Genomic DNA, 27,809 nt, shown 5'->3' with positions numbered 1-27,809 from the left:
ATTTCGTATGGATCCTGGATAGTCTTTTTCTTTTATTATTTTCTACAAAAGTTTTATAAAAATTTATTTATTGTCTCTCTGTGTGTGTGACCACACATGTTCCTCCTATGTGAATTTATGAGTGCCGTGTGCATGTAGGTCCTGTGGAGGCAAGAGGAGGGAACCTGATTACTTTAGAACTGGAATTACAGGCATCTGTAATCTGACCAATGTGGGTGCTGAGAATGTAACCCAGCTCCTGTACAAAAACAGTAAGTGCTCTTTACTACGGAACCATCTTTCCAGTCCTTAATTTTTTTTCACATTTTAATTAATTGTTATTATGTCTGTGTGCTGTTTTCTCGTGAATATGCACACATGTCATCACAGAGCACGTATGGAGGTCAGAGGACACTGAAGGTCGGTTCTCCCCTCCCACCATGTGTGTCCCAGGCACCGAACGCCCATCCTCAGCCTTGGTGGCAGCAACCCTTACCTCTGGAGCCATCTTGCCGGCCCTTTTTCTTAGTGGCCCCAGCTCTGGTCCTCAAGTCCTGTGGGGTTAAGAAGCTGACGCCCTAATCTAGCAGAGTGTATGACACGGACAGCCCCAAATGCTATTCCAGATGTGCTGTCCCTCCAACATCTACGAGTATGAGGCTGGGCCGGTGAGAGCTTAGCTTTGCTTCTGAGATCGCAGCAGAATGAGCCTGGCCTCGTCTGCAGATACAAGGCTGTTTGAAAGCGTGTATCATCCCAAGAACAAGACAATACTTTTCCAGATTAAAGCTAACTGGCTCTTTGTTAGATCTGGTTATTGAACTTGTCACTATCAAGTTCATCCCTCTACAGAGGTTCACTTACAAATACCCCCCTTGAAAAAGATATTTCAAGAAATAAGTAGAACACTCCAAACTGAGGTGGTAAAGTGACGTCGCATCTCCAGGGCATCCAAGTACAACGAGCAGGTAGGCCGCCTCCCTCAGGAGAGGAAGTCTCTGAACAGAAAACCACCTCCAGGTCTCAGGGCCCCAAACAGTCAGTAAAACCGATGGTCAGAAGAGAAGAGCAGGAGCTAGTAAGATGGATGGAGAGAGAGAGAGAGAGAGAGAGAGAGAGAGAGAGAGAGAGAGAGAGAGAGAGAGAGAGAGAGACAGAGAGAGACAGAGACAGAGACAGAGAGAGACAGAGAGACAGAGACAGAGAGAGAGACAGAGACAGAGAGACAGAGACAGAGAGAGAGACAGAGAGAGACAGAGAGAGAGAGAGAGAGAGAGAGACAGAGAGAGACAGAGAGAGAGAGAGACAGAGAGAGAGACAGAGAGACAGAGAGAGACAGAGAGACAGAGACAGAGAGAGACAGAGAGAGAGAGACAGAGAGAGAGAGAGACAGAGAGAGAGAGAGAGACAGAGAGAGAGGGGGGGGGAGAGAGGGGGAGAGAGGGGGAGAGAGAGACAGAGAGAGAGAGAGAGAGAGACAGAGAGAGACAGAGAGAGAGAGAGACAGAGAGAGAGAGAGACAGAGAGAGAGAGACAGAGAGAGAGAGAGACAGAGAGAGAGAGAGACAGAGAGACAGAGAGAGAGAGAGACAGAGAGACAGAGAGAGAGAGAGACAGAGACAGAGACAGAGACAGAGAGACAGAGAGACAGAGACAAGATAGATAGATAGATGGATAGATAGATAGATAGATAGATAGATAGATAGATAGATAGATAGATAGACGGACAGATAGATAGACAGACAGACAGACAGACAGACAGATATAGATATAGATATATAGATATCCGTCTCCTGTATATACCTGTCACAACAACAGCTGTGACTGTCCACCCTCTCAATACTGTCACAGGCCTGCAGCACACACAAGTCTTCTCTTGAGACACAACACTGTAATATGACATGAGGACTTGTGTTTCCAGACCAGCTGCTCTGCTGGTGAGAAGTCAGGGTCCAGGCTCTGCTTCCACCACAAAGAGCTACTGAAGGTTCCAAGGAAGGGGAGCACATGCTGAGATCTGTGTTTGGAGTGAAGGTTCTGGGATCCAGAGGCGGGGAACTAGAGTAGGACGCTCCACCTCAGTGACATGGTGGAAGGGTTATTTGGTCAAAGCAAGATATGAGCAGCAAGACAGGAAGGCTTCTCCACAAGACGAAAGGAAAAGGTAAAACCTGGAGGGGGAGAGCTGGCAGGACTGAAGTCAATGAACATGGAGGGTAACTTCTTTTAGGTTTAGGAAATTGTGGATGGAAGAAGAAGAAATAAACCCAGATAAAGGCCACTGGAAGTGCTTCCAAAGGAAAGATAATGTGCTCAACTGATGTTTTAGTTTGTTCTTCAGCTCAATGTGACACTGATGTACCTACTGGGCATGTCACAGGAAAGATCTTGTTGGCAGAGGTAGGGACCTGAGCCTTAGTGAGGAACCAAGTCACCTATGGCCTGAATGCTGACTTTTAGGAACAGGTCATTCACAAAAACAGGACAGAACACACTCTTACAGTGTGGTCCATGGGCCACCCATATCTGACAACCTGGCACTTGGACCCTGTAGCTTGATGAGAAACCTGGGGGTAGAAGTGGAATTTTTGACATTTTGCTGCAAAATGTCAGAATAACTGACAGAATTGGAGAACCAGAACAAAGGTTAAAAACCTGGGGGTCCTAAGAGCACTGAAGAGAGCCGATAAATTATAAAAAGAGCAGAGAGGGGACAGAGACGGTGAGTGAAGGCCAGGCTGCACGATTCAGGTACCTGCTATGATCCCGTCCATCTGCTCCAGCGCCGCGGCCAACATGTCACTGGCATCACTCATCATCTTTCTATTTGTCGGGGGCAAATTCCAGCTTTAATCTGGGGAAGGAACAGAAGACTACGATGTTATCACTGCATGCTTTAAGTGACGCATGCTGGCTCATGGGTTTATTAATTCTACTTCAGATTATAACTCCACTTAGCAACCAGAGAATGTCAGAAGCAGCATGGAGCTGAATTAACTGGACCCTTTAATCACCTGCAGAGAGGTAACAGCACACCAGCACTCATGTCTCTACCAGTTAATAAGACAAGATTTAGATCTTGCACTCAAGGTTGTCCAAAGTCCAGCAGAGAAGTGGGGGAAAAGCTTGGTGACAAAGCATTTTGCCTGATGTGCAAGGCTTTGGGTTCAGTCCCCCAAACCGCAAAACGCAGTCTGGTGGGATGGTATCCTTACCACTCTGCAGAGCTTTAGGTATCTGTGAAGTACACGGGAGTATCATGGAAACCTTCTGAGGGCCAGGAGGGTGCAGGCATGCTGAAGGGCATAATGGTACTGTGGAAGCCTTCCAAGAGGCCAGGAGGGTGCAGATAGACAGACAGACAGGGGTCAGGAGGGTGCAGATGAACTTTTTTTCTGTATCAGCCTCATCTAATCACTGTTCCCTTCATTTTCTATTTTTCAAGTTCATATATCAGTTTACCATAAAGTTTATATAAGGAAGATTACTTAACAGTATTTAACCCAATAAAAGTGCCTTGTAACTAGATGATACACTGCATTCTTTGAGGGACAAATAAGAAAACAAGTCTGCACATAATCAGTAGGAATGTGTCTTTTCCAAACACTTCTGACCTGCAGTTAGTTGAATGTAACTGTAACACACACACACACACACACACACACACACACTTTATAACATGCAAATAGGTACCATGTACTGAGTGGTTGTAGCAGCCCTAACTGTGTACATAAATCAACCATAAGCCTTGAATTTTGCTTTTGTTTCACAGAACTAGGGCTCAAGCCCAGGGCTGTGTGTGCTAGGCAAACACTCTCTGACTGAGCTACAACCCCATTAGCCGTAATTTTTAATCAGTAAAATGAGTTGGCCTCTCCATTTTATAAATTAGGACTGACAACGTATGATTTTTTTTTAAAAACAAAAGAAAACAAATACAGCAGTTTTTAACAAAGGTCTGTGTGGTATCCACTGCATGTTGCATTTCTGTTTATCTGGTCCCACCTCAACAGGAAATTTACTCTGAAGTGGCATCACTACCTACCATGGTCTTACTGGTTGGTTTCTTTACTGAGTCAGGGTCTCACTATGTAGCCCTACCTGGCCTGGAACTGGCTATGGAGACTAGCCTGGCCTCTAACTCCTAGAGATCCTCCTATCTCTGCCTCCTGAGTGCTGGGATTAAAGGCACATGCATGGATTTACTGGCTAAAAGATCAAGTGAAATTGCACTTATCAAAGCACTGGTCAGCAACAGAATAGTCAATACATGCGATTTTCATTCTTTAATGCATATGTGGTGCCAGCACCCACACAGATTCAACCAGCAGGCCTAGATAAAGCTGGTGTCATGCTGAAGGTAGTATAGTAAACATCTAAGAAGTAAAGGGCATGCTGCTCAAGAGAAACCTTTGCCCTCTGTCTCCAAGCACCCAGACCTCACACACCACTCTGTCTTCATAAATGTATTTATAGTTCTGCTATCAGCTTTAGGAATTAGTTCTCCACTATCTAATTTTTCTAACAAAATTCCATACAATTATGAAATAATACTTTTTGTTTTGTTTTATTACTAACTTAATATAAGAACAAGTATTTGATAGGCAAAATGCTTCAAAATTCTGATATACCATATTCAGATTCATAAGTTTATCTATGAATCCTGGAATTTTACTCACTTCAGAAGACATAAAACTTCACTATCATTTTATGTGAAAATAATTAGCACAATAATACCCAAGTACATACCAAGGCATAAATAAGCTATATTACAAACCAAGGGGTTTTAAGAATCTACTCATATGGCCAGGTGTGGTGGTATATTCCTTTAATCCCAGCACTCCAGAGGCAGAGGCAGGCAGTCTCTGAGAGCAAGGCCAGCCTGGAAACCCTGTCTCAAAATAAATAAATCAATAAAAGTTTACTCATAGCCTTGGGTGGGCACAGTCCGTAGAGGTGGTGTACAAGTTTAACAGTGACACCAGCTAGAAAACTCAAAATGTTAAAACTGAGAGCATAAGAGATTAAGCAGAAGGTATATGCAAGCCCTGAGTTTTATAATTAAGTGGACTCCATTCCTTTTTCATTTTAAAAATAGAAGCATATGCATACACATACAACTTGCCATCTTTTAAATTGAAAGCCCCTCCAAACTCTGAACCCCTTTATTCTACTCCATCTACACACACACACACACACACACACACACACACACACACACACACACAAACACACACTCATGAATGTGCACATACAAAACAAAACACACATGAGGCTCAACTATAAATGTGGGACTATCAGTACAACAAAATGACACCCACATCAGAAAAACATGCTCACCAAAATCAATCAAAAAATAAAGAGGAGAAAAAAAAAGATGCTCACTGCTTCACTGAATCAGTTATATTTGGGTTGGGAATGCAGCTCAGTGGTAGAGTGCTGTCTAACAAGCACGAGGCCCTGAGTTTGACTGGCAGCTGTGCAAGAACAAAGCTAAGCAACAGCAACGGCCCAGCACTCTCCAAGTGCAGGCCTGCGTCCTGGTCAGGAGCCCGTTGAGTGCTATGACATGGAGGGCTGAGACCACCTTGACCACAGTTGTCCAGATGGTGAAGAGTCAGCTTTTTAAAAGTTTCCAGTTCACTAAACCAATCCCTTCTTTGAGATAATAAAATGCAGCAGTATTGAATATCTACACACATTTATCCGTGCTTACTCTCCATCTCTGTATCACATGGCACCTCCACATAACCTGAGGGAAGGAAGTAGGGCCTAAGTAACAAATGTGTCCATAACATGGTGAAGAGTGCAGATACTGAGCTGGAGAAGGTGGACCAGATTAAAGGAGCACAGAGTTTGGAGGGGAGGGGGCGCAGTGACAGATTCAAAGCCAAAGATGTCTGTCATGAGCTAGAAGTGGGTAAAGCAGGTGTCTAGAGCTCAGAGGACATCTCCCAAGCACAAAATTCCTGCAAGTCAGTGAAAGAGCAGAAGGGGTGAAGACACGTCCAGGATGTCTTTTCACCCATAGAAATATGAAGAGGTGCTTAACATGACGTTAAGAATTGAAAAACTTAAACCAGTGTGATATTACTTTAGACCGAGTTAATTAGCAAACGTTTTAAGACTACGAGGAGCTGTGAAGGCTATGACTCTCTTGCAGAATGGTGCTGGGACTTCACATGGATTTACCAAACTGAGAAATAGTTTGGCACTGCCACTTTAAATGGTTACATTAGTTTTCAATACAGTAGTATTTCCTTCAAAACACGTAACCAAGAGCAATGTAGAAATGTTCACAGAGGGAGTCTTTACAGAACAAAACTATGGAAACAATCCAGCACTCCTCAATATGAGGAGGGATAAACTGGTACATACGAACAGGATTGTGGGACATGTGGTTGTGAACACTCTAACAGCGGTGTAGTCTGTACAGTAGACAAGTACCTACAAAGGCTCCCCCAAATCTCAGCAAAATATTTTACAATGTTTAAGACAATTAAACAGACCTACTTAATTGTGTGTGTTTGTGTGTGATAACTAATATGTATATTGTAAATATGTATCAATTATATATATATTAGAAATAAATACATGGTCAATTTAACTATGCAAAAGGGAAAAGGGGGCTAAAGTTACTGAGAAGTTTTCAAGTTAAGTACTGAATAATAAAATGACTATTATATTACTAAAAATAACAACTGGGAATTCCAGTTCTGGTCATTGGCAGAATGATTATATTGAGCAAATTGTATGCTGAATGAAATATACAGCTTTGAAGAAAGAAAGTGAAGAGAGATTAAAAAAGTAGGCAAGACTGGAGGAAAGGGAACTCCTACCACAGGAGAGATTCCTAAGCTCCCTGTGGGAGCTTAGCCCAGCCATACTCCACCCACCCACCCACCCCCAACTGCAGTAAGAATAGTGTGGGTCTCAAATCCAGCTCAATGGGGAAGGAGGGTGGGGGAACAGAAGACAGGCATGCAGAGGCAGGGGCGGAGATAAGGGGTAAGAGGGGGCAGGTTGGCCTCAAGCTGGTCCTCTTGACTTTGCCCCAGAGTAGCTGGGACTACAGATATAAGCCATTATACCTGCCAGGTATAGTTGACAGTGGTAAGAGTTAATTTGCCAAGAAGTCATAATGAGTAGAGATATTTTTACAACTTAATATGAAAGCTTCAAAATACACAAAGCAAAAACTGGCAGAATTAAGGAAGAATTACACAAATTTAGCTCATTTATATGTAATGTGATTACTGATAGGATTAAATATAAATATTCAATTTTTATTCATCCCAGAACTCATTTGTTCCTCCTTTCTGTTGGGGTGTCAGATAAGGGTGAACAGACCCTAATACAGAAGGTTTGAGCAATTCCATCAGTTACCCTGGACTAATTCAAGTTATAGAACAAAATGCCCAAATGCAGAACACACATTCTTCACAAGTCTGCATGCTACATTCACCACCCTAAGGCACAGATTCCGTACTCTAACATAACTTGTGCATCTACTTACCTATTGACAAAAACCTCGGGTCTATAGAGTAGGGCTCATCTGGGATTTGAGTCGAGGATCTCTCGCACCCTAAACAAGAATCATACCCTAAACCAAGGAGCCAACATAAAAAGCACAGATGCAAAACCACAAAATATGCCTCAGTAAATTTCAAATGGGTTTTAAAGGACTGCCAGAAAGCCCCGAAAGGACAACTAGATGCTATAAAGTACATTTATTAAAATGTTGCCTTGCCCATGGATGAGCTATTTAAGATGCAGCCCAGTTTAGAGAGCATGTGTTGATAAAGCTATGTTGATTTTCATGGCTCAGCTGAAGAATTTTTAAAAATGGAAATGCTAAATAAAAATATTTTAGAAAGCTCAATGCTCTGAAAAATATTTTATGTCCTCAAAAAAATTCTTAGAGGAAGATTTCCCAAGCTCCCTCCAGTAATTAATTAATATAATGAAATATTATTCTAACACAATGGAAATTACAATTTAAACCTGACTGAACAAGTGATACTGTGCAACATTCTAGTGAAAGAAAGTAGACACAAATGACCATGACCAGCATGAGCCCTTATAATGAAGTCTGTGAGCAAGCTGTGTCTTATAGAAAGTGAAATAACTACCCTTAGCAAATGGATAGTTAAAGAACTGGGGAACTCTCTGATCCATATCTTGATTGGTTACACAAAGTTTTATAACTTCATACTCATCAAAGTAGGCAACAGATTCATAATTTATTAGGTATTAAGAATGCTACTAATGAACCTGGGTTGAGTATGAGCCAGTGAGTAACTCAACAAGCAACTTTCCTCCTTGGTTTCTGCTTCAAGTTCCTACCCCAAATTTCCTTAACAGTGAACTAACACTGGGAAGTATAAGCTGAAATAAATCTTTTCTTCCCACCCCACTCCTGAAAAGGATCCCAGTATCAATGCTATCTAAGTTATTTGTTTTAACTAAGACAGACCTATTGGTTGATGGCTAATGTTGAAAGAATACAATTTGTTCAAAGCTTGCTTAGTAAGAAATTTCTTTAAAAGGCATGTATTAGTTAAGTACTGTTCAGTTACTAAGGCCAATGCAATTAGTGCTCATCCACATTTCCACACATATAGCCCAAATTATAATTAACCAAGACTTCAGGGAACCTTCCCTCTGCCATCAAACTTGGGGGTTGCCAGAAGTGCTAGGGTTATCAACATCCCCCAGGGGGTAGTCACCATCTTTAAACTTTCTACTGCCTCCTATTCATGTCATCTACCTTGGTGCCCGGAATTACCAAGGGTTTCAGTGCCACTCAGAGTGGTCACTGGTTTGATAAAGCATAACTTGTAGGTTTCCCAATTCCTCTGACCTCCCATGCCTCTAGCAATCTTTCCTAGGATAACTTTCTAAATAAGTGTCCTACTTTGGAAGTGGGAAAACACATGCGCGCGCACGCGCACACACACACACACACACACACACACACACACACACACACACACAATTTGTACCCTATGATACACTTTCACTGTATGCAAATTTCACTCTAATATTAAAGATCTGGGAACTGGAGAGACAGTTCAGCAATTAAAAGCACATATTGTTCGTGCAGAGGACTGGGGATAGGTTCCAGTACCTATGTCAGGTGACTCACAACCACCTGTACTCCAGCACCAGGAGATCTGTCACCCTCTTCTGGTCTCCAAGAGTACCTGTACTCACAGGTGCACATGGCCCCAAATAAAATACACATCCAAATAAAAATTCAAAATGAAAATGATCACTAAAGACTAGAAATAAAAATCACTCTTGTGAGGGAGAGTGAAACAAGGTTGTTCTGAGTAGCCTTGGCTGTCCTGGAACTCACTCTGTATACCAGGCTGGCCTCAAACTCAGAGATCCACCTGTATCTGCCTCCCAAGTGCTGGGATTAAAGGCATGAGCCACCACTGTCCAGCTAAAAATCACATTTTTAAATGAACTAAATAGATAAATAGATGAATAAAAGTAGCACCTCCATGAACCCATAATAACACTCCAGAATCATCTAACCCTATGCACCCGAGGCCCAGAGTAAAAGGTCATGGTACCCAAGTCCCTTTGGGCTCATTCTTTGCTTATCTGTAAAATTAAGTCTCACTCTACAGCCCAGATGGGCCTCAGAATTTCAATTCTCCTGCCTCCGTTTCCCCAGGCTGGGATTACAAACACTTGCCATCACTTGCTGATAGTTTTTTCTTCTGAGCTGACAAACTCACTTAGAAAATTCAAACTTCGCCAGCATAAGCCTCCCACGGCAGCAAAGTTACTTCTAACCTACAAGTTGAAGCTACCTTATGCTTCTTTAAGCACTTGCTGGAGGAAAAGGCACCAGGGAACACAATTACCACAGCAAAGGCGTGTTTAGGTTCAAAGTTACAGCTCATAGGGAGACGCTCCTTCCATGCTGGGCAATGTAAGAAGCAGTGCAAGACTTTTCACAGGTCCAAAAGGTAGTGGTTTCCTATCACAATGGATCTATATTAATAATGTCAATTTAGAAAAATCTTAAAAGTAATTTCTAAAAACAACATTCACATATTATAGCATGAAACCTCCCACCACCACCACCACCACACACACACACACACACACACACACACACACACACACACACAAAAAGAAAGAAACTCAACAGAAATACATTTTTTTTAGAATCTAATTTCAGACCTGGACAGGGACACATTTAGGGCAGATCTGAACAGGATAAAATATCAGGGAAAGGTCCGGCAATGGGTGTGGTGTCTCAAGGGTTGGCAGGAAATCACAATTTTTTTTCAGGGCTGCTGACTGGCTGATGTTTTAAGTCAGGCCAACTGTCCCAGCCTTTACATAAAGAAGAAAAGAAAGACTTATGAAAATCACCAAGTCTTCGTTGAGCTTTAGTGAAAACAGACAGCATTTGCTCTAGCAATCTCAGCCTGCTTTATCCAAAACGTCTGCATCTGAAAGTGAACTTGGAATTCTTGCCTAAGACAGACACAACTCACAGAGACCACAATTTAAAAGAGAAAAAAAAAATCCCCTGAAGGAAAGAGAGAATGTTCACACACATTCAGACTGGCTGGTGGAACACCACAGCATGCGATCATTATGAAAACAGAACATATTTTTTACATCAACTACCACACACTTCTTAACAGATGTTCCTCTCAGGATGCTACCAATGGAGGATGACCAATGCCAGACTGAGCTCAGCTCAGGAGTCTGCAGCAACACAAGCTCAACAAAGATAAGCCATCTTCAAAACAGAAGGACCAAGGGGAAGTAGGAAAGCTTGCCAGGTCTGTGGTTTGAGGGCAGCAGCAGCTGGAAGCTTCTTAGAAATGCAAATCCTCCCTTACAGGAGCAGAAGCCAGAGGCAGTCCGAAGCTTCTGAGACAACTAAAGAAGTGGTACTAGCAGGCCTTTCCCTCTGGGAAAGGAGGAACAAGGTGGGAACTGGCTACCAAGGTAAATAGAGCAAAATTCCCCTTCCCACCTTGCTACTAACTTCCAATCCAAAAAGAACAGTTCTAAAGAAGAAAAAGTTTCAACTTGAAAATTTTCTCCCTAAGTCTTCATATCTAAAACATGTAAGTGCTCTCTCCACTTTTTTTTTGAGACAGGATCTGGTTAGGCTGTCCTGGAACATAGCGCAAAGCGGCCTTAAACTCACAATCCTCCTGCCTCAGCCTCCCAAGTGCTGGGATTGCAGGCATATGCTACCATATCAGGCTCGCAACTTACTTCCTGATTCTCTGTAATGTACCTGCAACCACAGATTTTCTCTGTACTCCATCAACTCAAACACTTTTCATCTCCAATATGCTTTTACTGTGCCCAGACAAAGTAAAAAGTCCTCGAGTAGTGTAACAGGGTGGAGCGGGAGCTGTGGGGGTGGAAGGCTGTTGGGAACAGCAGAGGTGAAAACAGAAAGGCTGGGGTCTTCATGGCAGGGGTAATATTTAATGTCATGGGTTTAAAATCGGTCAAACTGCAAAGCATGTATGATATTGCTGACCTTAGAGGTTTGAAAACTACATTTGCATTAAAAAATTATTAGAAAGTTATCAATAATGCTACTTCAGTTCATTTCTGAATCCCAATTTCTCAGAAATGAGCTTCAAAATATTCATGGGTGAAATATGACATCTGAAATGCCTACATTAAAGCAGACGGGGATGAGGGTAATATATGTGAAACAAAGCCAGGAATGACTATAGTTATTGAGAAGTGACAAGCATGTCCTTCTGTTCTAGCTACATGTTTGCATACTGGAGATTTCTGTAACAAAGGTATTTCATTTCTACCCAGACGTTCAAGCTCCAGGATTTTCAAACACCTTCAGCCATGACATACTGTCTTAAATAGGTTGTTTTTCTCATGAACACAAGCATACTGAGAGCTCCCCAAATATTTACAAGCCAAATAATGAAATAATTGTAATTTTAGCTACCCATATAAACACTATCACAGACATGTACTCTCTGAAAATAGAACAGCCTCCTGCAGATAGAGAACTGTGATGTGGGTGTCAAGGAGCACTAACAATGGGAAGTTAATATGCATTACTTCCTTTGATAGCTAAATGACATGCTGCAAAGGACGATGGGGGTGACGATGGGGAAGGATGACAGAAGCAGCGAGGGGAACTAGACCAATGGAAAACAAAGTGAGGCCGTTGGCTCGCTGCTATTAATATTTAAGAATGACAGCCAGAATGGAACTAATGGAAAGATCCACACGATAAGTCAAGCTCTTTTTCTCCCTGAATAAAAGGACTCTGCTGTTACTGAAAAGTAGATGTGGAATAAATGTGATAAATGGTGAACCTGGGGTAAGGATGCTCCATTTCTCCTGATCTCTACTCAGGTATGTATCTCACTGATGGAACAAGAATTTGTCAAACTGCTATGCCTTGACTAGTGTGGTGATATATTGTGTACCCTAAAAAAACTTGCCAGAGGGCAGAGCTAGACACTAGATTAGACATAGAGTCAGGCAGTGGTGACACACACCTTTAATCCCAGGAAGTAATATGGCAAGGCAGAGAAAGGCATATAAGGAGTGAGGAGACAGGAACTCTTTAGGCTGAGGATTTCGTAGAGGTATGAACTAGTGGCTGGCTGTTCTGCTTCTCTGATCTTTCAGCTTTCACCCTGATATCTGGCTCTGTTTTTGTTGTTGTTGTTGTTGTTGTTGTTGTTGTTGTTGTTGTTAATTAAAAGACCATCTAAGAGTTGAACAACAGACTAGGGCTACCAACCTTGAGTTCTACCCAACCACACAGTATGCATGGGGCACCACCCCTGCCTTTCACCACACAGCTGTGCAACCTGCCCTCTGCACATCCTGCCCTTTTATCTTATCTTTGTGCTGTCCCACATACTGTTTTCTCCCTGCCTGGACCAGGCTTTGTGTCGTGGGACACACACAGTAGTCCTTTGGTATCTGCAGGTACTGGCTACAGGACTCCAAATAGCAAAACTCCCAGCTGCATGAGTCCCCTGTGTGAGATGATGTGGTATTTGTATATAACCTATGCAATTTTGCCATATGCTTTAAATCACCTCTAGATTACTTACAATACAGCACAAGCTCAAGAGTGTAGCCTATGCTACACAAAGGTGAGTTTCATTGAATTGATTAACTGCCTACTCCTCACCCCAAGCATGAAAAGGAAGCCAAAGTTTCACCAGGGTGAGATATCACCTGTGCTCCTAAAGCCTGAAGAAAACTGCATGCCATGGCAGAATCTTACCCAGGAATCCATTGATGAATCTTCCCACCAGTCCTCCCAGCAACAAGCATACACCATCCACACAAACCCAACTATTTTACAGTGACCCTGGGAAGGGTAAGTCCCTGGAAGCTGGGTTTGCTCACCAGGTCCAGTATCTACTACAGTGAGCTTCTTAGGGACTCTGACATCACTTTCAACATAGTTTGTACCAGGATTACTGTATCAATCTCTAACAAGGATAAATTATTCATCAAAGATGTCTATTCAGCAACATACAGCTACTCATTAGTCACCATATATTCAGGAGTAATATTCATGAAAGGATGGTACATTACTGGACTTAGCTCCTTTTATGTCTTAAATCATTGACCTAGATTTTGTTTTTATGTCAGTAAAGGTTCTGGCAACAGCATTCTAGAGAGAAGAAACCAGGTGGGAAGGGGAAGAAGCAGAAAAAAAAAAAAAAAAAAAAAAAAGAAGAGAATGAACATTGTGAAATGCCCTGATGGGAGTTTGAAAATTTGCTTTTACTGTAGGTGTGTGCTGAATGGCTTTGGCAGAGCTAGCCATGACCATCAGGCTTTTCTATATTGTGTAGCATCTGATAGGACCAGTGCTGCAATCTAGCCTGGATGACTGTACATGTCCTCACACACATACATACTGGATTCAATGATATTTCCCACTGAGTTCCTGTGTGCCAGAATCAGATCCGAACTCTCAGAGCTTTCTCTTCACTGGGTGTCTTCCAATCGAGTCTACCTCACAGAGCACAGTCTGCACAGACAGTCCTCTGTTCTAGCTAAGTATGTATATTTTTAAGTGGCATCCCCAAGCTTGGGTACTCTGAGTTATCAGAGAATGTGTTCTACTTAATGAGGCATTCTCAAGAGTTTTCTAAAAAAATAAGGTCAGGAAATGATACAGTGGGGTTCAGTTTCGGCTGTGTTACCAAACACCTTGGAATTATCTTCATCTCAGAACACGTGGGTTCAGTCTTCCATTAAAGAGTAGCAGTGCGAATACTGACTCCTCCTAGGAAGCTCCTAGCTTTGTCACCTTGGCCTGCACTTGATGATACGCAGGAATCATTACTGATCCCAGGTCCCTCCCTACAACACTCCACTGTCTTTAACAGTCCCTAGTAAACCTCCCCCAGCCTGTTCCTGCCCACTCTTCATCTCAGCACATGACTTCCACATCTACCCCTGAGGAGATACCACATCCACCCAGGGAAAGTCTTGTCTGTCAAATGTTCCTGCGAGTACTTACTTACTGGGCTGTTCTTTGACTTTTGTGTGTGAAAGGCAGGGTTCTGGGGAACAAATCAGGCCTTTATTTGTTCATGGGATTTTCAATGTGAATTGTGAAGCTGAGCTGTGAGGAGCTAAAGGAAGCACAGGTATAACTAGATTTGGATTTGCATTTGCTGTTTTGAGACAGAGTCTCATTATTGTTGATGCAAAAGACAGCTGTTACCTCCAAGTGAGCAAGGACTAAGTCTATTCTGGTCAAATCTGAGAGGCCACAGCTTTGGAACATAGAGTTCACAATGCTCCAAATAACTGGACTGTCCTGGAGGCGACTTGTGAGCCTTTACAGCAGAACAAAAGACAGGTCTGATGCCAGTTCACTTATACTCATGGTGATAGCAGGTAGAAGGAGGCAGGAGCAGGAGAAATTCTAAGGTTCCAGATGATGTCTGATGACTCTTAGCTTCTAGGTTAGTGATCTACTAAGTTAGCAAGTTTTACCTGACAGTCATGAGGATGACAGGTCAGACAAAGAAGTAATAGGCTCTTAAGGGAACTAAAGACAGTCTAGGATTATGGTTCTGGATCTGCAACATTCCAACTGTCTATAATCATAAAGTTGTTCTTTAACATTTTTTGGAGGGGGGAAGTGGGGGTGTTCTGGGGACTTCAGTACACACTTCATAGCTCAGGCTGGTCTTGAACTTTCAATGTTCTTGCCTCAGCCTCCCAAGTGCTGGATTACAGGTATGAGCCACCACACCTAGCTAGTATTCCTAGGAGTATTTGGTGGCAACTAATTTTGTGTTGATAGATTTAAGCAGCTCTTACTTACTCATTTCCTTTAGAGGCCACTAGAGTAAGCTTGGTGTAGAATCCTGAAAGCAACACCACACTCTATAAAAAGCTAAGTCCAGAGGCTAGAGAGATGGTTCAGTGTTTGGGAGCCTGCACTGCTGTTGTAGAGGACCGTCATTGGGTTCTCCTCTAGTTCCTGAACATCCAACGCCTTCTTTGGCCTCCAAGGATACCAGGCATACACATGGTGCAGAGATATACATGCAAACAAACACTCACACACGTAAAACAAAGTGGCAACGATGGACCTGGGGGGTAAAGTGCACCTGACAGGGACTCACCTCTTCTCAGGGCAACTGTACAACAGCTACTGGTGCTGTGGACATGGGGCAGGACTGACCAATGGCCCCAGGTGTTCAGGACATGCAGTTTTCATCTGTTCCTACCCCTTAGATTAGGACTACAATAATGGCAGTAAGGGTGTAGAAGAGGGGAGGGTGGTAGAAGAACAAAAGGAGAAAGGAAGAAAGAAAGTAGCATTTCTCAAGTGCTAAGTATCCAAGTGATTTAGGGAACCCCAACTTTTAATATCCCTTTCATAGGAAAGAAAAGTGGGGTGTGAAAAAGTTGAGATGTCTTCTGAGAATTGTTTTCTTTTTTATCTCTTTACTGTATGTGTATGCACATGCACTACACTCATGAATGCAGGAATTTATATGCAATGGCATGTGTGTGGAAGTCAGAAGACAACTCTTGTAAGTTGGTTCTCTCCCTCCACTGTGGGTTCTGGGGATTGAACTCAGGTCATCAAGCCTGCACAGCAAAGTGCTTTTACCCTCCAAGACATCTTCCCAAACCCTGAATTTTTCTTTCATGAAAACTTGGGTTTCTCCCATAAAATGACTATGAACATCTGAGTTATTCTGGGACACATTTTTTAAAAAAATATTTATTTTTACTTTATGTGTGTGTATATGTATACAGTACCCATGTATATAGGCCAGAAGAGGACATTAGATACCCTGGAACTAGAGTTACAGGTATTTGTGGGCCTCCATGTAGGTGCTGGAACTAAACCCAGACCCTCTGGAAGAGCAGCCAGTACTCATAACCACTGAGCCATCTCTCCAGCCACAGCAATGGGAAAGCGCCTAGGTCTCAGCAGAAGCCACTGGGCTGTCTGGGGTAGTCACCAGAGTAAACTAGAATGTGAATGATCTCTAACTCTGAGAGGTGGACACTTGTTTTCTTCCCCTTGTGGAAGACAACAAAGCTAAGCAATGTGAGACATGACAGAGCACACTGCTCAGGCTTATTTTCCAGGCCTTCTTTCCCTACTTTGCAAAATGAGATTAAGCCAAATAAATTTAATATTTCTTCATATCTGTACCTGACTGTTATTTAAAGTTGGACACTTGTTATTTAAAGTTGTATACAGGCCAGAAGAGGACATCAGGCCTGAACAAGCCATCACCTGCCATTATCAATACACAAAAATGACAATGGTTGACTAGATTTTTAAGACAATAACTCTGTAATATTAAATACTATAAATTCTTTCCTTGAGGAGACAGACATATTCACATTTTCTTTTTTTTCTTTTCTGAAATCTAACACAACTGGTCCTCAAGTTCTACCCTACCCCTCTGCTGGGTGTGGACATACCCACTGCAAGCATGATTATGGCCTTTTTAATGTTATCCTGTCTTTGCTCTTCCAAAGGCAACAAAGCACAAAATCAGAGTGCTGTAGATATCGCTCTGTATGCTGTGAATGTGTTGCTCTGATTGGTTAATAAATAAAATGCTGATTGGCCAATCGCCAGGCAGAAAGTATAGGCGAGACAAGCAGATAGGAGAATTCTGAGAAGAGGAAGGCTGAGTCAGGAGTCGCCAGCCAGACACAGAGGAAGCAAGATGACAAGGCAGAACTGAGAAAAGGTACCAAGCCATGTAGCTAAACATAAATAAGAATTATGGGTTAGTATAAATGTAAGAGCTAGGCCTGAGTCAGTGATAGGCCTGAGCAAATGGCCGAGTAGTTTTAATTAATATAAGCCTCTGTGTGTTTACTTGGGTCCAAGCGGCTGCAGGACTGGTGAGTGAGAGAAATTTGCCCTGACCATGAGCCAGGTGGGACACAGGAAAACTTCAGCTACATCAGAGTGTCATTTTCCACTCTCAAGATCTTTCTCTAAGCATATAATTCCAAGAATTTTTAAAATAACTTGCTTAACTTCCTGGGTTTGGGAAAATGAGTTGAACAATGGACTCTTCAGAGGTCAAAAGAATGGAAGAAGTGATGAGTAGTCTGAACGAGAGGAGGGCATCACGCCCCCAGGCTCCTTTCCAGGAACTGCTTTCTCTAATTGGCTCTCCTAGTCACAGTTCATTCCTTGGGTTTATAAATCATATCAACACGAATGTATTAGATAGCTAACTTACACAAAATCATTTTTAAAATATGTCCTTTAACTTGGGGTTAGATAGGTGGGTCAGTGGTTAATGTATTCTTCTTGAACAGGACCAAAGTTGAGTTTCCAGCCCCCAAATCAAGCAGCTTATAAATCCCTGTAGCTCCAGCCATGGGGTGTTCAAGGGTCTGTTCTGGACTCTACAGGCACCTGCACTCAGATGTGCACACACCCACACAAAGGCACATACACACATAATTTAAAAATAAAAGTATATCTTTAAAAAATTTTTAAAGTCTCTCCATTAACCAATTCCTCCACCAAATCAGTAAATGGATGTTTCGGAGTTTTTTTTTTTTTTTTTCCTCAAGTAAATTAAATAATCATTTTTGGATTACTAAATATAAATCTTCAAAGCTGCTACTTCAAATTAAGTGTAAAAATACTTATGAATCTGATCACATAGTCATTGTTTGTTTAAGTGAACCCAGTCATAATTGTTTGTTGTTGTTTTAATTTCCCCTAGGGAAATATCAGGCTGAACTTTCCTACTGGTTTGAAGTTATCACCTGGTTGAGAATAAACAGAAAAGTCTGAAGGCAGCATCTTGCTTTCACCCACCTGTGACAACTGTGCCATCTGGACAAGCAAATGGGTCTGGTTATAACCCAGGAGTGGCTTAGAACCATGAAGTACCCCAGATTCTCGTCTGCAGGGAGACAGCCAAGCCTGGAATTCCTGTCCAGCTCATCACATTTCCTGGTGTACAGAGTTAGGGAAGTCCAAGCTTAAGACAATGGCGAGAGGGAAACTGAGAGCTGAACAGTACAAATCTGTGCTGAGACAGTCTTCCCAGATGACAGGAAGGAAGCCTGGACCTAGAGCAGCCACCTCAAAGGCTAATACCTCAGGCACTGGTGCAAAGAATAAAGCTGTATGAAAGGTGTGGGGAAGGCAAGAGAGATGTCAGCCTGCAGGGAGGAGCTGGGTGTTAGTTGTTTATCTTATATTCCAATAAAAGAAATAGTCAGAGGCAGGCAGGACCATACCAGAGAACAGCCTACACTGTGGTGATACTATGTTCCCAAAAATATTGTGCACCCTAATAAACTTATCTTGAGGTCAGAGACCAGAACAGCCACAATATTAAACATAGAGGTTAGGCAATAGTAGCACACACGCCTTTAATCCTAACATTCAGGAGGCAGAGATCCATCTGGATCTCTGGGAGTTCAAAGCCACACTGGAAACAGCCAGGAATGGTGACACACAACTTTAATCCCACAAAGTCATGGCAGGAAGCAGAAAGGTATATAAGGCGTGAGGACCAGGAACTCATGCAGGTTAAGCTTCAGGCTTTCAAGAAGCAGTTCAGCTGAGATCCATTTGGATGAGGACTCAGAGTCTGAGGAAACAGGATCAGCTGAGGAACTGGCGAGGTGAGGAAGCTGTGGCTTGTTCTGCTTCTCTGATCTTCCAGCGTTCACCCCAATACCTGGCTTCAGGTTTATTTTTTATTAGTAAGACCTTTTAAGGTTCATGCTACACTACACGTCCTGAAAGACCAGCTCGAGGGACTAATGCAAATAGCCAAAGAATATTCTAGGCCTGATACTTCAACTTCCGGGTAGATTTTTTTTTTTTTTTTTTTTTTTTTTTTTTTTGAGACAGGGTTTCTCTGTGTAGCTTTGCGCCTTTCCTGGAACTCACTCTGTAGTCCAGAATGGCCTCGAACTCACAGAGATCCGCCTGCCTCTGCCTCCCGAGTGCTGGGATTAAAGGCGTGCACCACCACCACCTGGCTCCGGGTAGAATTTTTTTTTTTTTTTTTTTTTGGTTTTTTTTTTGAGACAGGGTTTCTCTGTGTAGCTTTGCGCCTTTCCTGGAGCTCACTTGGTAGCCCAGGCTGGCCTCGAACTCACAGAGATCCGCCTGGCTCTGCCTCCCGAGTGCTGGGATTAAAGGCGTGCGCCACCAACGCCCGGCTCCGGGTAGAATTTTAAAGATGACCTCTCATCTAAGCTCTGATAGGAGGCACACAAGGGAGGAAACCTGCATTTAAAGGCCATCTGTGACGGCTAAGCATCTTGCATATCAGTTTTGTCACACTACATGGCTTGCTTCTTTGGGGTTGGCTAGCTCATTTTAACCAAGCAACCTGCCCATTTTGAAAGTGGCAGAGAAAATGACTGTCATCCATTAAATTTCATCGTAGCAGCAAATAAGCCAGCAGGGAAAGCATATGCATGCTGACTCCAGTTCCAGGGGAGAATTCCCCAAGAAGTAACTTTCTCCTAGGGGACGGAGAGAAGCAGGGTGGGGATCCAAGCTAACCTAAGATCGTCAACTGGAGAATACCTAGTTTAGAAAGTATTCAACAGGGGTAGAAAGTGAGTGACTGTCTTCACCTTAACAGTAATGGTCACTGCAGCCTTTTATACACACAGAAAGGACTCTTGGCTCCCTTTCCCTCCTCACTGCCACAGGCCTAGTGTGGCCTGGATGACAAGTGATATTAACAGGGAGGAATGTCATCCATTCCTCCAAAATCAACTTCTGGCAGGCATGGCGGTTTTATTAGAAGACAATGGTATTTTAGAATATTTGTCGGGGAAAACAAAACATGGCTAGCATAACAAAGGAGAGAAAAGTTTTAATTTTGCCTGGTCCCTGCATGGACAAACAAAACATGGCTATTATCTTGGTGCCCAGGACTGAGATGGGATGTACTGGTGACACCAACACACCACACACTTAGCAATGAAGAATGAGGTGCATTTAAAGATTTAACTGAGGTGTAGAGTGTGGCAGAAGCCAAGAGCTGCAGAGAGAGGGACTTGGCAGATACCCTGAACATCCAGAGACAAGGAAGAGTGCAGAGGAGAAACAGAGGACAACCCACAGCTCTGACGGAGTCACCGGACAGCATCCAAACAGCTGAATGACCTGCCAGAAAATGCAGCTGTTATCTCTTGGGATAAACAGTCCATCCAGAGCACTGGAAAGCTGAAAATGTCAAAAGTGCACAGCCAAGAGAGGCTCCTGTGGATGATGGGAATATCTAAGGAAGATGGGGCCAAAACAAGGCGTCAAGGACAACAATCGGCAAAGCAAGACTGTGACAAGCTCCACTCTAAACCCCAAGAGCTTAGACTGTGTTAGACGTTTCCCCAAACACAGACCAAGAGTGGTGCTGACTAGAAACAGCACCATGACATTCTGTGGGGTCTAGAAAGGGACAAAATTCAATCAACTTATAATTGTTTTTCTGGTTTAGGGAAGACTCCAAATCAAGTCCAGCTGTCCCTGTAAGGCTAACTGGATCAAGGCTCACATAAAGACCAACACACAGCACTCTATCAACATCGAAACCGATGAAGAAAATATCCACTTTACATGTTCCTGGGATGACTCACGACTAGAGAGAACTGGGCCTCCTCCCACTTCTGCTGCTGCCAGGTCTCAAATACTTTCAGCCATTTCCACAAGAGCAAACACGTCAGATCAAAGAATGCTGTTCCTGGCATGTTGGAGGCCCTTCAAGTGGTAAAGTCACAGCAGGCTGAGGACCGACAGTGCCAGTAGCTAGGGGCCTTCCAGACTGTAAAGCACACCTGATCTTCAACTACAACCCACAGCTGTTAGCGAGAAGCAAAATCCCAACCACATTGGCTCACAAGATAGTTACGATGCCTCACCGGTCACAGGGAGAACCATTCTACCACCTGTGGCAAAAGCCTTTCTTAGTTATTACTATTACCACATCGCTGGGCTTCCTAGACATTACTCTTTGTTCTTCCACTATGAGATAGGTCAAGCAGACACTGCAGTCAGGCCACTGTCCTGACGGATGCTCCCTGAAGCAGGTCCCTCATCCTTGGCCAATAGATGCTGAAACTCAGCACGTTATGCATGGGCTCTCTATGGACCAGTGGTAACACATTTTCAATATCATTTTTTCAGCTTCAATCTGAATAAAAATGTCATTTCAGAGTGTCACATTCACTCCACACACCCCCATGAATATTATTGAGATGGATACCCTGTGTTAATGACCTAAGATTATCACTGTAAAGGTTTGAAATACATTTGGTTCAGGAGATGAAATAATTAGCACAACTGGAGTTTAAAGAAATGGACTAGGAATAGCTCCAGATGAAACAGGCAGTGCTGAGGACCATGCCATGCAGGGCCATTTTGAAAATTTAAAGTCTACCTTAAAAAACAGGGATGTCAGTAAGGACCCTTCAGTACAGAGGTGACTTGATATGACTTATGTGTCTAAAAACTCTCCTGGCTTTCCTGGAGGAACCCAGAAAAAAAAGTCCATCTGAGAACTAGACGGGGCAAAGCAGAGAAGTGGGGAAGTGACATTTAGGGCACCATGGGAGGCAGAATCTGCAAGGATTCTTGAGAGACAGTGCAATAACAGAAGCATGAGGGAGGCAGGGGTGTCACCAAGACAATGTCCAGCCTGGCGTGTGAAGGAACTGGCATATACCATGGCTGTTTATGAAGAACACTAGTTAGAAGGACAAGTTTGATGGTGAGGGTCATGGATTCAGTATTAGAGTTGGGATTTCTGTAGAACAATGTGCTAAAATGCTCTTTGGCATATGTTGATACCAAAATATAACACGCTAGATTTAAATTTTCAAAAATAAAACTGGAAAATGCAATCATGATCAGAGTTTCAGAAGCACTGAGCCTACAAGCTGCTTCTAAAACTGGGAACCTTCAAACTATTCTCCATGGCCACATTCCTGTCCCACCCCCAGAATATTTTTGGTGAGACCAGTTGCTCTGAGAGTAAAGAAGTCTCACAAGAAAAAGGGTAGGTAGTCAAGATCATGTGACAGACTAATCATCATCCTTCCCTGTTTTGCTACTTTAATTTGTTCCCTTCTATAATCTGAACTTTTCATAAAACACCCAATCCATTAAGACCAAAGATTCTCAGACTCCACCCAGACCTACTGAACTAGAAAGTTTGAGGGTGGGGCTGGAAAACTGTGTCATAACAAGTCCCTGGGATGACAAGGAAATGCACTGAAGTTCAGACTGACCAGTCAGGTCTCCTTCGTGTCTGCTTCCATCCATTTGCTGTGCTTTACTCTCCACTAAGAGCTCCTTGGCACTTAAAAGCTGCATTCAATATCTACATAACCCTCCTTCTCCACCAATGCCAGCTTTCCTGTGAGATCTAAGGTTTGTCTCCACCAAACTCGAGTCTTACCCATGCCCCGAGTCGAGTCTGGTGGCACTGCCACCCTGATCCGAGCGTCTTTGGCTCCTACTGTGCTGTACCACTCTGAGTACACAGCCTTATTCCACACACACAACAGAGATCCTGCCTTTTACTGGAGTTCATCACAACATCTGGTTATTCTAGGCCAATTGTTTCTCAAGGTGAAATCAACAAGCAGGAAAATCACCTGGAAGCTAAGTATAGTATACTTGGGAGGCCAAAAGGGAGGATCATGCACCCCAGGCCAGCCTGGGCTGCAGAGTAAGACCCTGTGTCAACACACACAAGTACTCGGAAGGTCCTGTTCCTCATCTATTTAACCAGAAAGTCCTAGGAATGGGGTATGAGAATCCATACTTTCAAGACACATTGGAATTTAATTTTTACGGCTGTGGATGAAACTCATCTTGATAACTAACCTTGGATCAACTGCCTCTGGGTTTAAGAAAACACTGGGATAGACTCTAAACTAAACCAAAGGGTAACCTAGCACGTGGCCCACTTCTCAAATGTATTCTGTGGTTGTGAAGCTTAAAACAACCACCAAGTCCTGTGTTCACTCAAGATTTATCTGTGAAAACTTTGGGCTCATTTTCTTATCACATAGTTTTCCCTGGTTCAAATTTACAGGATTAAATTTCAAGGTTACTGAGCTTTATCTTCAGCCCAGGTATTATAAGACCATCTTGAAGGTGTTTTCTGGTTTATTTTCCTTGATTTAAGTCATTTGTAAATTGTCAGAGTTTCTACAAGCTTCAGCAAAATGGACACATGGAATTTCAAGACACGAGGGAAGACATCCAGGTAACTACCAAATTGCCGGCAATGTTACTTATAAGTAGTGTAGCATGTCCCACCCCAAAACTATCCCAGTCTTAGCCATGAAGGTTAAACTTGTTCGTAACCAACTGTTCCATGCCCATGAGCTCCACCTTTCTCCACTCCTGTGTACCTGTAGGCAGCCAGTCAAATAATCACCCCAAAACGTATGTAATAGATGCAGAAAAAAGTCAGAGACAAGTGATTTTTAACTGGAAAAAAAGAAATGGCTGTAAACCAGAAAGAAAAAATGACAAGCTCTTTACAAAAATTATCACTGGGTCTTCTTGAAGCAACTTGTGCCTGTCTTTATCTTGCCAAACACATGCCAATCCCTTTTAATTAAATTTCCACTAGTCCTTCCTAAACTAAGATGCACATAAACTATGGGTGATAGAAACACATGAGAAAACGAACATACACATTCTCACTCGCCCACACATATTCCCGAAGTTTATGAAAACTACTGGCTTGTGGCTAACTTTGCCTCTTTTGAATTTGACAACAGACTGGTCAAATCCCATTTCCAGGACCCATTTTAAGAGAACAGCTTTAATACATATTCGTGGAAGAAACAAGCATTGGCTACTGCAGGCTTGCAAGAATAATTTTTGGAAGAACATTTTAATTGAAATATAATCCACATACAGCAAAAGTTGTCCTTTTAAGATGTACAGTATGAGCCCTGACCATGTTTGCAGCCATGTAACTGCTACCAAAGCTGTTGAGCCTTGTTGCTCAATGAAGGCACCATGCATATGAGCATGGGGGGTGAGGACTGAGCAGGCCCCAAACCAGGTATGATTTAAATGTAAAAAAACATACCAGACATCAAAGATTTGGTTGAGAAAATGCAAAGGAGCTTAACACTTTTATATTTATTTTATGTGAAATTACAATATTGTATATGAATCACCTGAAGTACAGCAAAAATAATTTTACCTGTGTCTTCCCTCTTTTTATGCACCTATTAGAAATTAAAAGTTAATGATCACACTTGTGCCTCAAATTGTCTTTTGCTGACAGATGGTTTTTCACCTTGCCTATTTGCAGGGAATACCACACCCGGCCCCAGCTCCAGGCAACTACTAATTACCTTGTATCCCTGAAAGATTTGTTTTTAAGAGGATTTAAAATACTTCCCTTAAAATACTTATCCTGTAGTCTCTAATTTTTCTTAAGCATTTTGTGGAGGCTTTTAAAACATAATTTTTAGCATTCATTTTTAAGTTTGCAAGATTTTTTAAAGACTCATCTATAATATTTGTCAATCAGTATCATTTCATTAACCAGCCTCAGATGCACTTGGGGCAGTAAACTGTCTTCCAAGGGATGTGCATGGTGATCCTCAAATGAACGGAGGCCATTGTGCACACACACAACAGCATCTATTCACAGATGCTGCGGGAGATCTGAGGCAAAGGTGGGGAACCTCCCAGAGCTTGGTTTTTCTTAGCCTCAGGAAGTGTATGTAGAAAAGGCTTTATCTTTAACAGGCTGGGTAGAAATGCACAGCACTGAGTTAGCAGATGTGGGAGGGAAGCAGGAGAAGGGTGTTCTGGCTGGAGCAGGCCTGTGAGGGAGGACTTTGTGGTACTCAATGATAACATCCAGAGACAGGCAAAGCCAGCCAACTGCATCCTGCCTCACTCACCCCAGCCTTGTCTGCTCCCTCTCTGCTTTGCTCCGGATCCCTTATAACTAAACTGAAAATAATTATTATTTATAACAAGCGTTCATGCTGCCTGCTGCTATTCATAGTCATATTTACTTACTCTTCAGATACTTTTTACCATATGTCTGATTTTCCAAAATACAGGAAACACTGTAGGTAGGTTATCTCCTTTCTGACGCTGTATTTTTGTGGTGCGGGAGACTGAATAGAGGGTCTCACATAGGCTGGGAGTTACATCCCCAGCCCTGAGCCCCACTTTCTATTAAGTTAACTTGGGAACTGGGTGACAGTGCCTCTGCCTCTAAATTGGTTCCTTTTTAACAGTCAACCTTGGACATTTCTGCCCTCCCTTCACTTCAAACCTATCTCTGCCCTTACCCTCACAGTGCCCTGAGGACTAGACAGAATGAAGATCGTCTGCATTTTAAGCATTTTGCTGCTAGTCTCTTAAGGAAATTCCACTCTTTGGTTTCTTGTTTCCTGGGGAGCCTACATCCTCCCAGTCTTCCCTTTTAAACATTTTTGGTTTTGATAGAAACACTGCATCCAAATTAGAATGTTGCCAAAGGGAGAACTGTCAGCCATCACCACTGCCCGAGTGTCCAGGGTAGGTAACACTCTTTTCTCCCTCCTACCCAAAAGATTCCTTCTGGTTCTTTCCTCTCGATGGCACAATACACTCAAAACTGAAGTTTCCACAGCGGCTCCCATGCTGGCAGTAGACTGGGTATGGACACCAACTCTGGGAATTCCTCTACTGTGACCCCCGTAGTCTCAGGCTTTTGCGGTCTGGTGCCATGCTGGCAGGAGCAGACACTAACTTGAACCTTCATCCACCATGCTTTTTCAGAGGCAACCATCACATAAACAGAATTATAGTTAATAAATGCACATGATTTTGATACATAACCGGGGTATGTATATCTGAAATATTAGGATAAAATACATCCTTTTCTTCCAGAGGAGGGTGGCGCTGCCAATGCAAGGCAGAGGGAGAGGTTTGTGTGCTTAATCATGGAATGAAAATAAACTGTATCGAACATCCTACATATAATCTCCAATCACCTCAAAATCTTACCAAGGAGGATAGCATTATCTCTGTTTTACAGATGAATAAAATCATGTTAAGAACAGGGATGGAGAGATGGCTCAGCAGGTAAGAGCACTTACTGCTCTTGCTGAGGACTCCTGTTAAGTTCGAAGATCTACATCAGGAGGCCCACAGCCATCTATAACACTAGTTACAAGACCAAGACCCTCTGGCATCTATGTGGTGTACACACATACATCAAATAAATTAGTTTAATAAATAAACATTGCTGCTACAAGTGGCAGGACATAGGGCCTGGAATTTGATAGGCACTCAACTGTCAGGTTTTATATATATAAATGAGCTGTAATCCCATATAAGCTCAGGCAAGAGGATCACAACTTCAAGGTCAGCCTGAGCTACATACATTCTTCCTGCCTTCATCTCCCAAGGGCAGGTATGTACTACATGGCCAGCTAAAATACTACATTAATTTCAAAAACAGCAAAATAAGTGGATAGCCTGCTTGCTTTAGAGACACAGAAACAATAGGAGATCTTAATACACAAAAAGAGACTTGTTACAAGGAATTGCTGAGAAGGTCTGAGATCTGCCATCTGTAATTTAGAGACCCAAGATGGTGACCAGTAAAGCTGTAGTCTGAGTCTGGAGACCTGAGAAGCAGGAGAGTTGAAAGTGTTTACACCCCATCCAAGGACAGGGAAAGGGAAGCTCCTGGACAGCTGAGCAGCTCAAACTTCCCTTTACAGTCTTCTGTCCTAGTCAGGCCCCACAGGGGAGGGCATCCTGCTTTATTCAGCCCACCAGATCCAATGCTAAACTCATCCAGACACCCAGAAAAATATTAACCACAAAACTAGAAACTCCACGGCCCAGTCAAATTGACACAAAAATTATAACCATCAAATCAGAAGCTTCCTTCTTTACAAATTTAGGTTTCAAGTCCTATCAAGTCAAGGGATCTTAGGAAGTGTTCCAGTTCTCAGTCACTATTATTGCTGGCTTGTGGCCCAAACTTCTTTAAGTTCACAGCACATTATCACTGTTAAAATCTCAAGTTTGAGGATGGGTGGTCTTGCTTCAAGAGAAAGTCAGGTTACACTGTCTAAGCAGTACAAAATAAGCCAGGCCAGCAAGTGCAATTAAGAAACTAACACAAGAGCCAGGCAGTGGTGGGGCATGGCCACCTTTAATCCCAGGCACTCGGGAGGCAGAAGCAGACAGATCTTTGTGAGCTCGAGGTCAGCCTGGTCTATAGAGTGAGTTCCAGGACAGCCAGGGCTGCTGCACTAAGAAACCCTGTCTGGAAAAACAA

General features: G+C 42.8%; 1 protein-coding gene across 37 annotated transcripts in view; it reads right to left on the bottom strand.

The window, feature by feature from the left end:
* Ppfibp1 (PPFIB scaffold protein 1) overlaps positions 1 to 27,809 on the bottom strand; it is a 154,639-nt gene that overhangs the window by 58,748 nt on the left and 68,082 nt on the right. For 26 of the 37 annotated variants that reach the window (XM_076568318.1, XM_076568334.1, XM_076568333.1 and 23 more), the window contains one exon: positions 2,735 to 2,833. In XM_076568318.1, coding sequence (XP_076424433.1) covers positions 2,735 to 2,798 — 64 coding nt within the window. In that variant the 5' untranslated portion in view covers positions 2,799 to 2,833. Of the gene's footprint in view, positions 1 to 2,734; positions 2,834 to 7,495; positions 7,565 to 27,809 lie in introns of all 37 variants that reach the window. The other 11 variants (XM_076568324.1, XM_076568341.1, XM_076568345.1 and 8 more) reach the window with 1 other exon arrangement.

Source organism: Peromyscus maniculatus, chromosome 3, assembly GCF_049852395.1.
Source record: "Peromyscus maniculatus bairdii isolate BWxNUB_F1_BW_parent chromosome 3, HU_Pman_BW_mat_3.1, whole genome shotgun sequence".
Lineage (NCBI taxonomy): Eukaryota > Metazoa > Chordata > Mammalia > Rodentia > Cricetidae > Peromyscus > Peromyscus maniculatus.
This window is presented reverse-complemented; position numbering and strand designations above follow the sequence as displayed.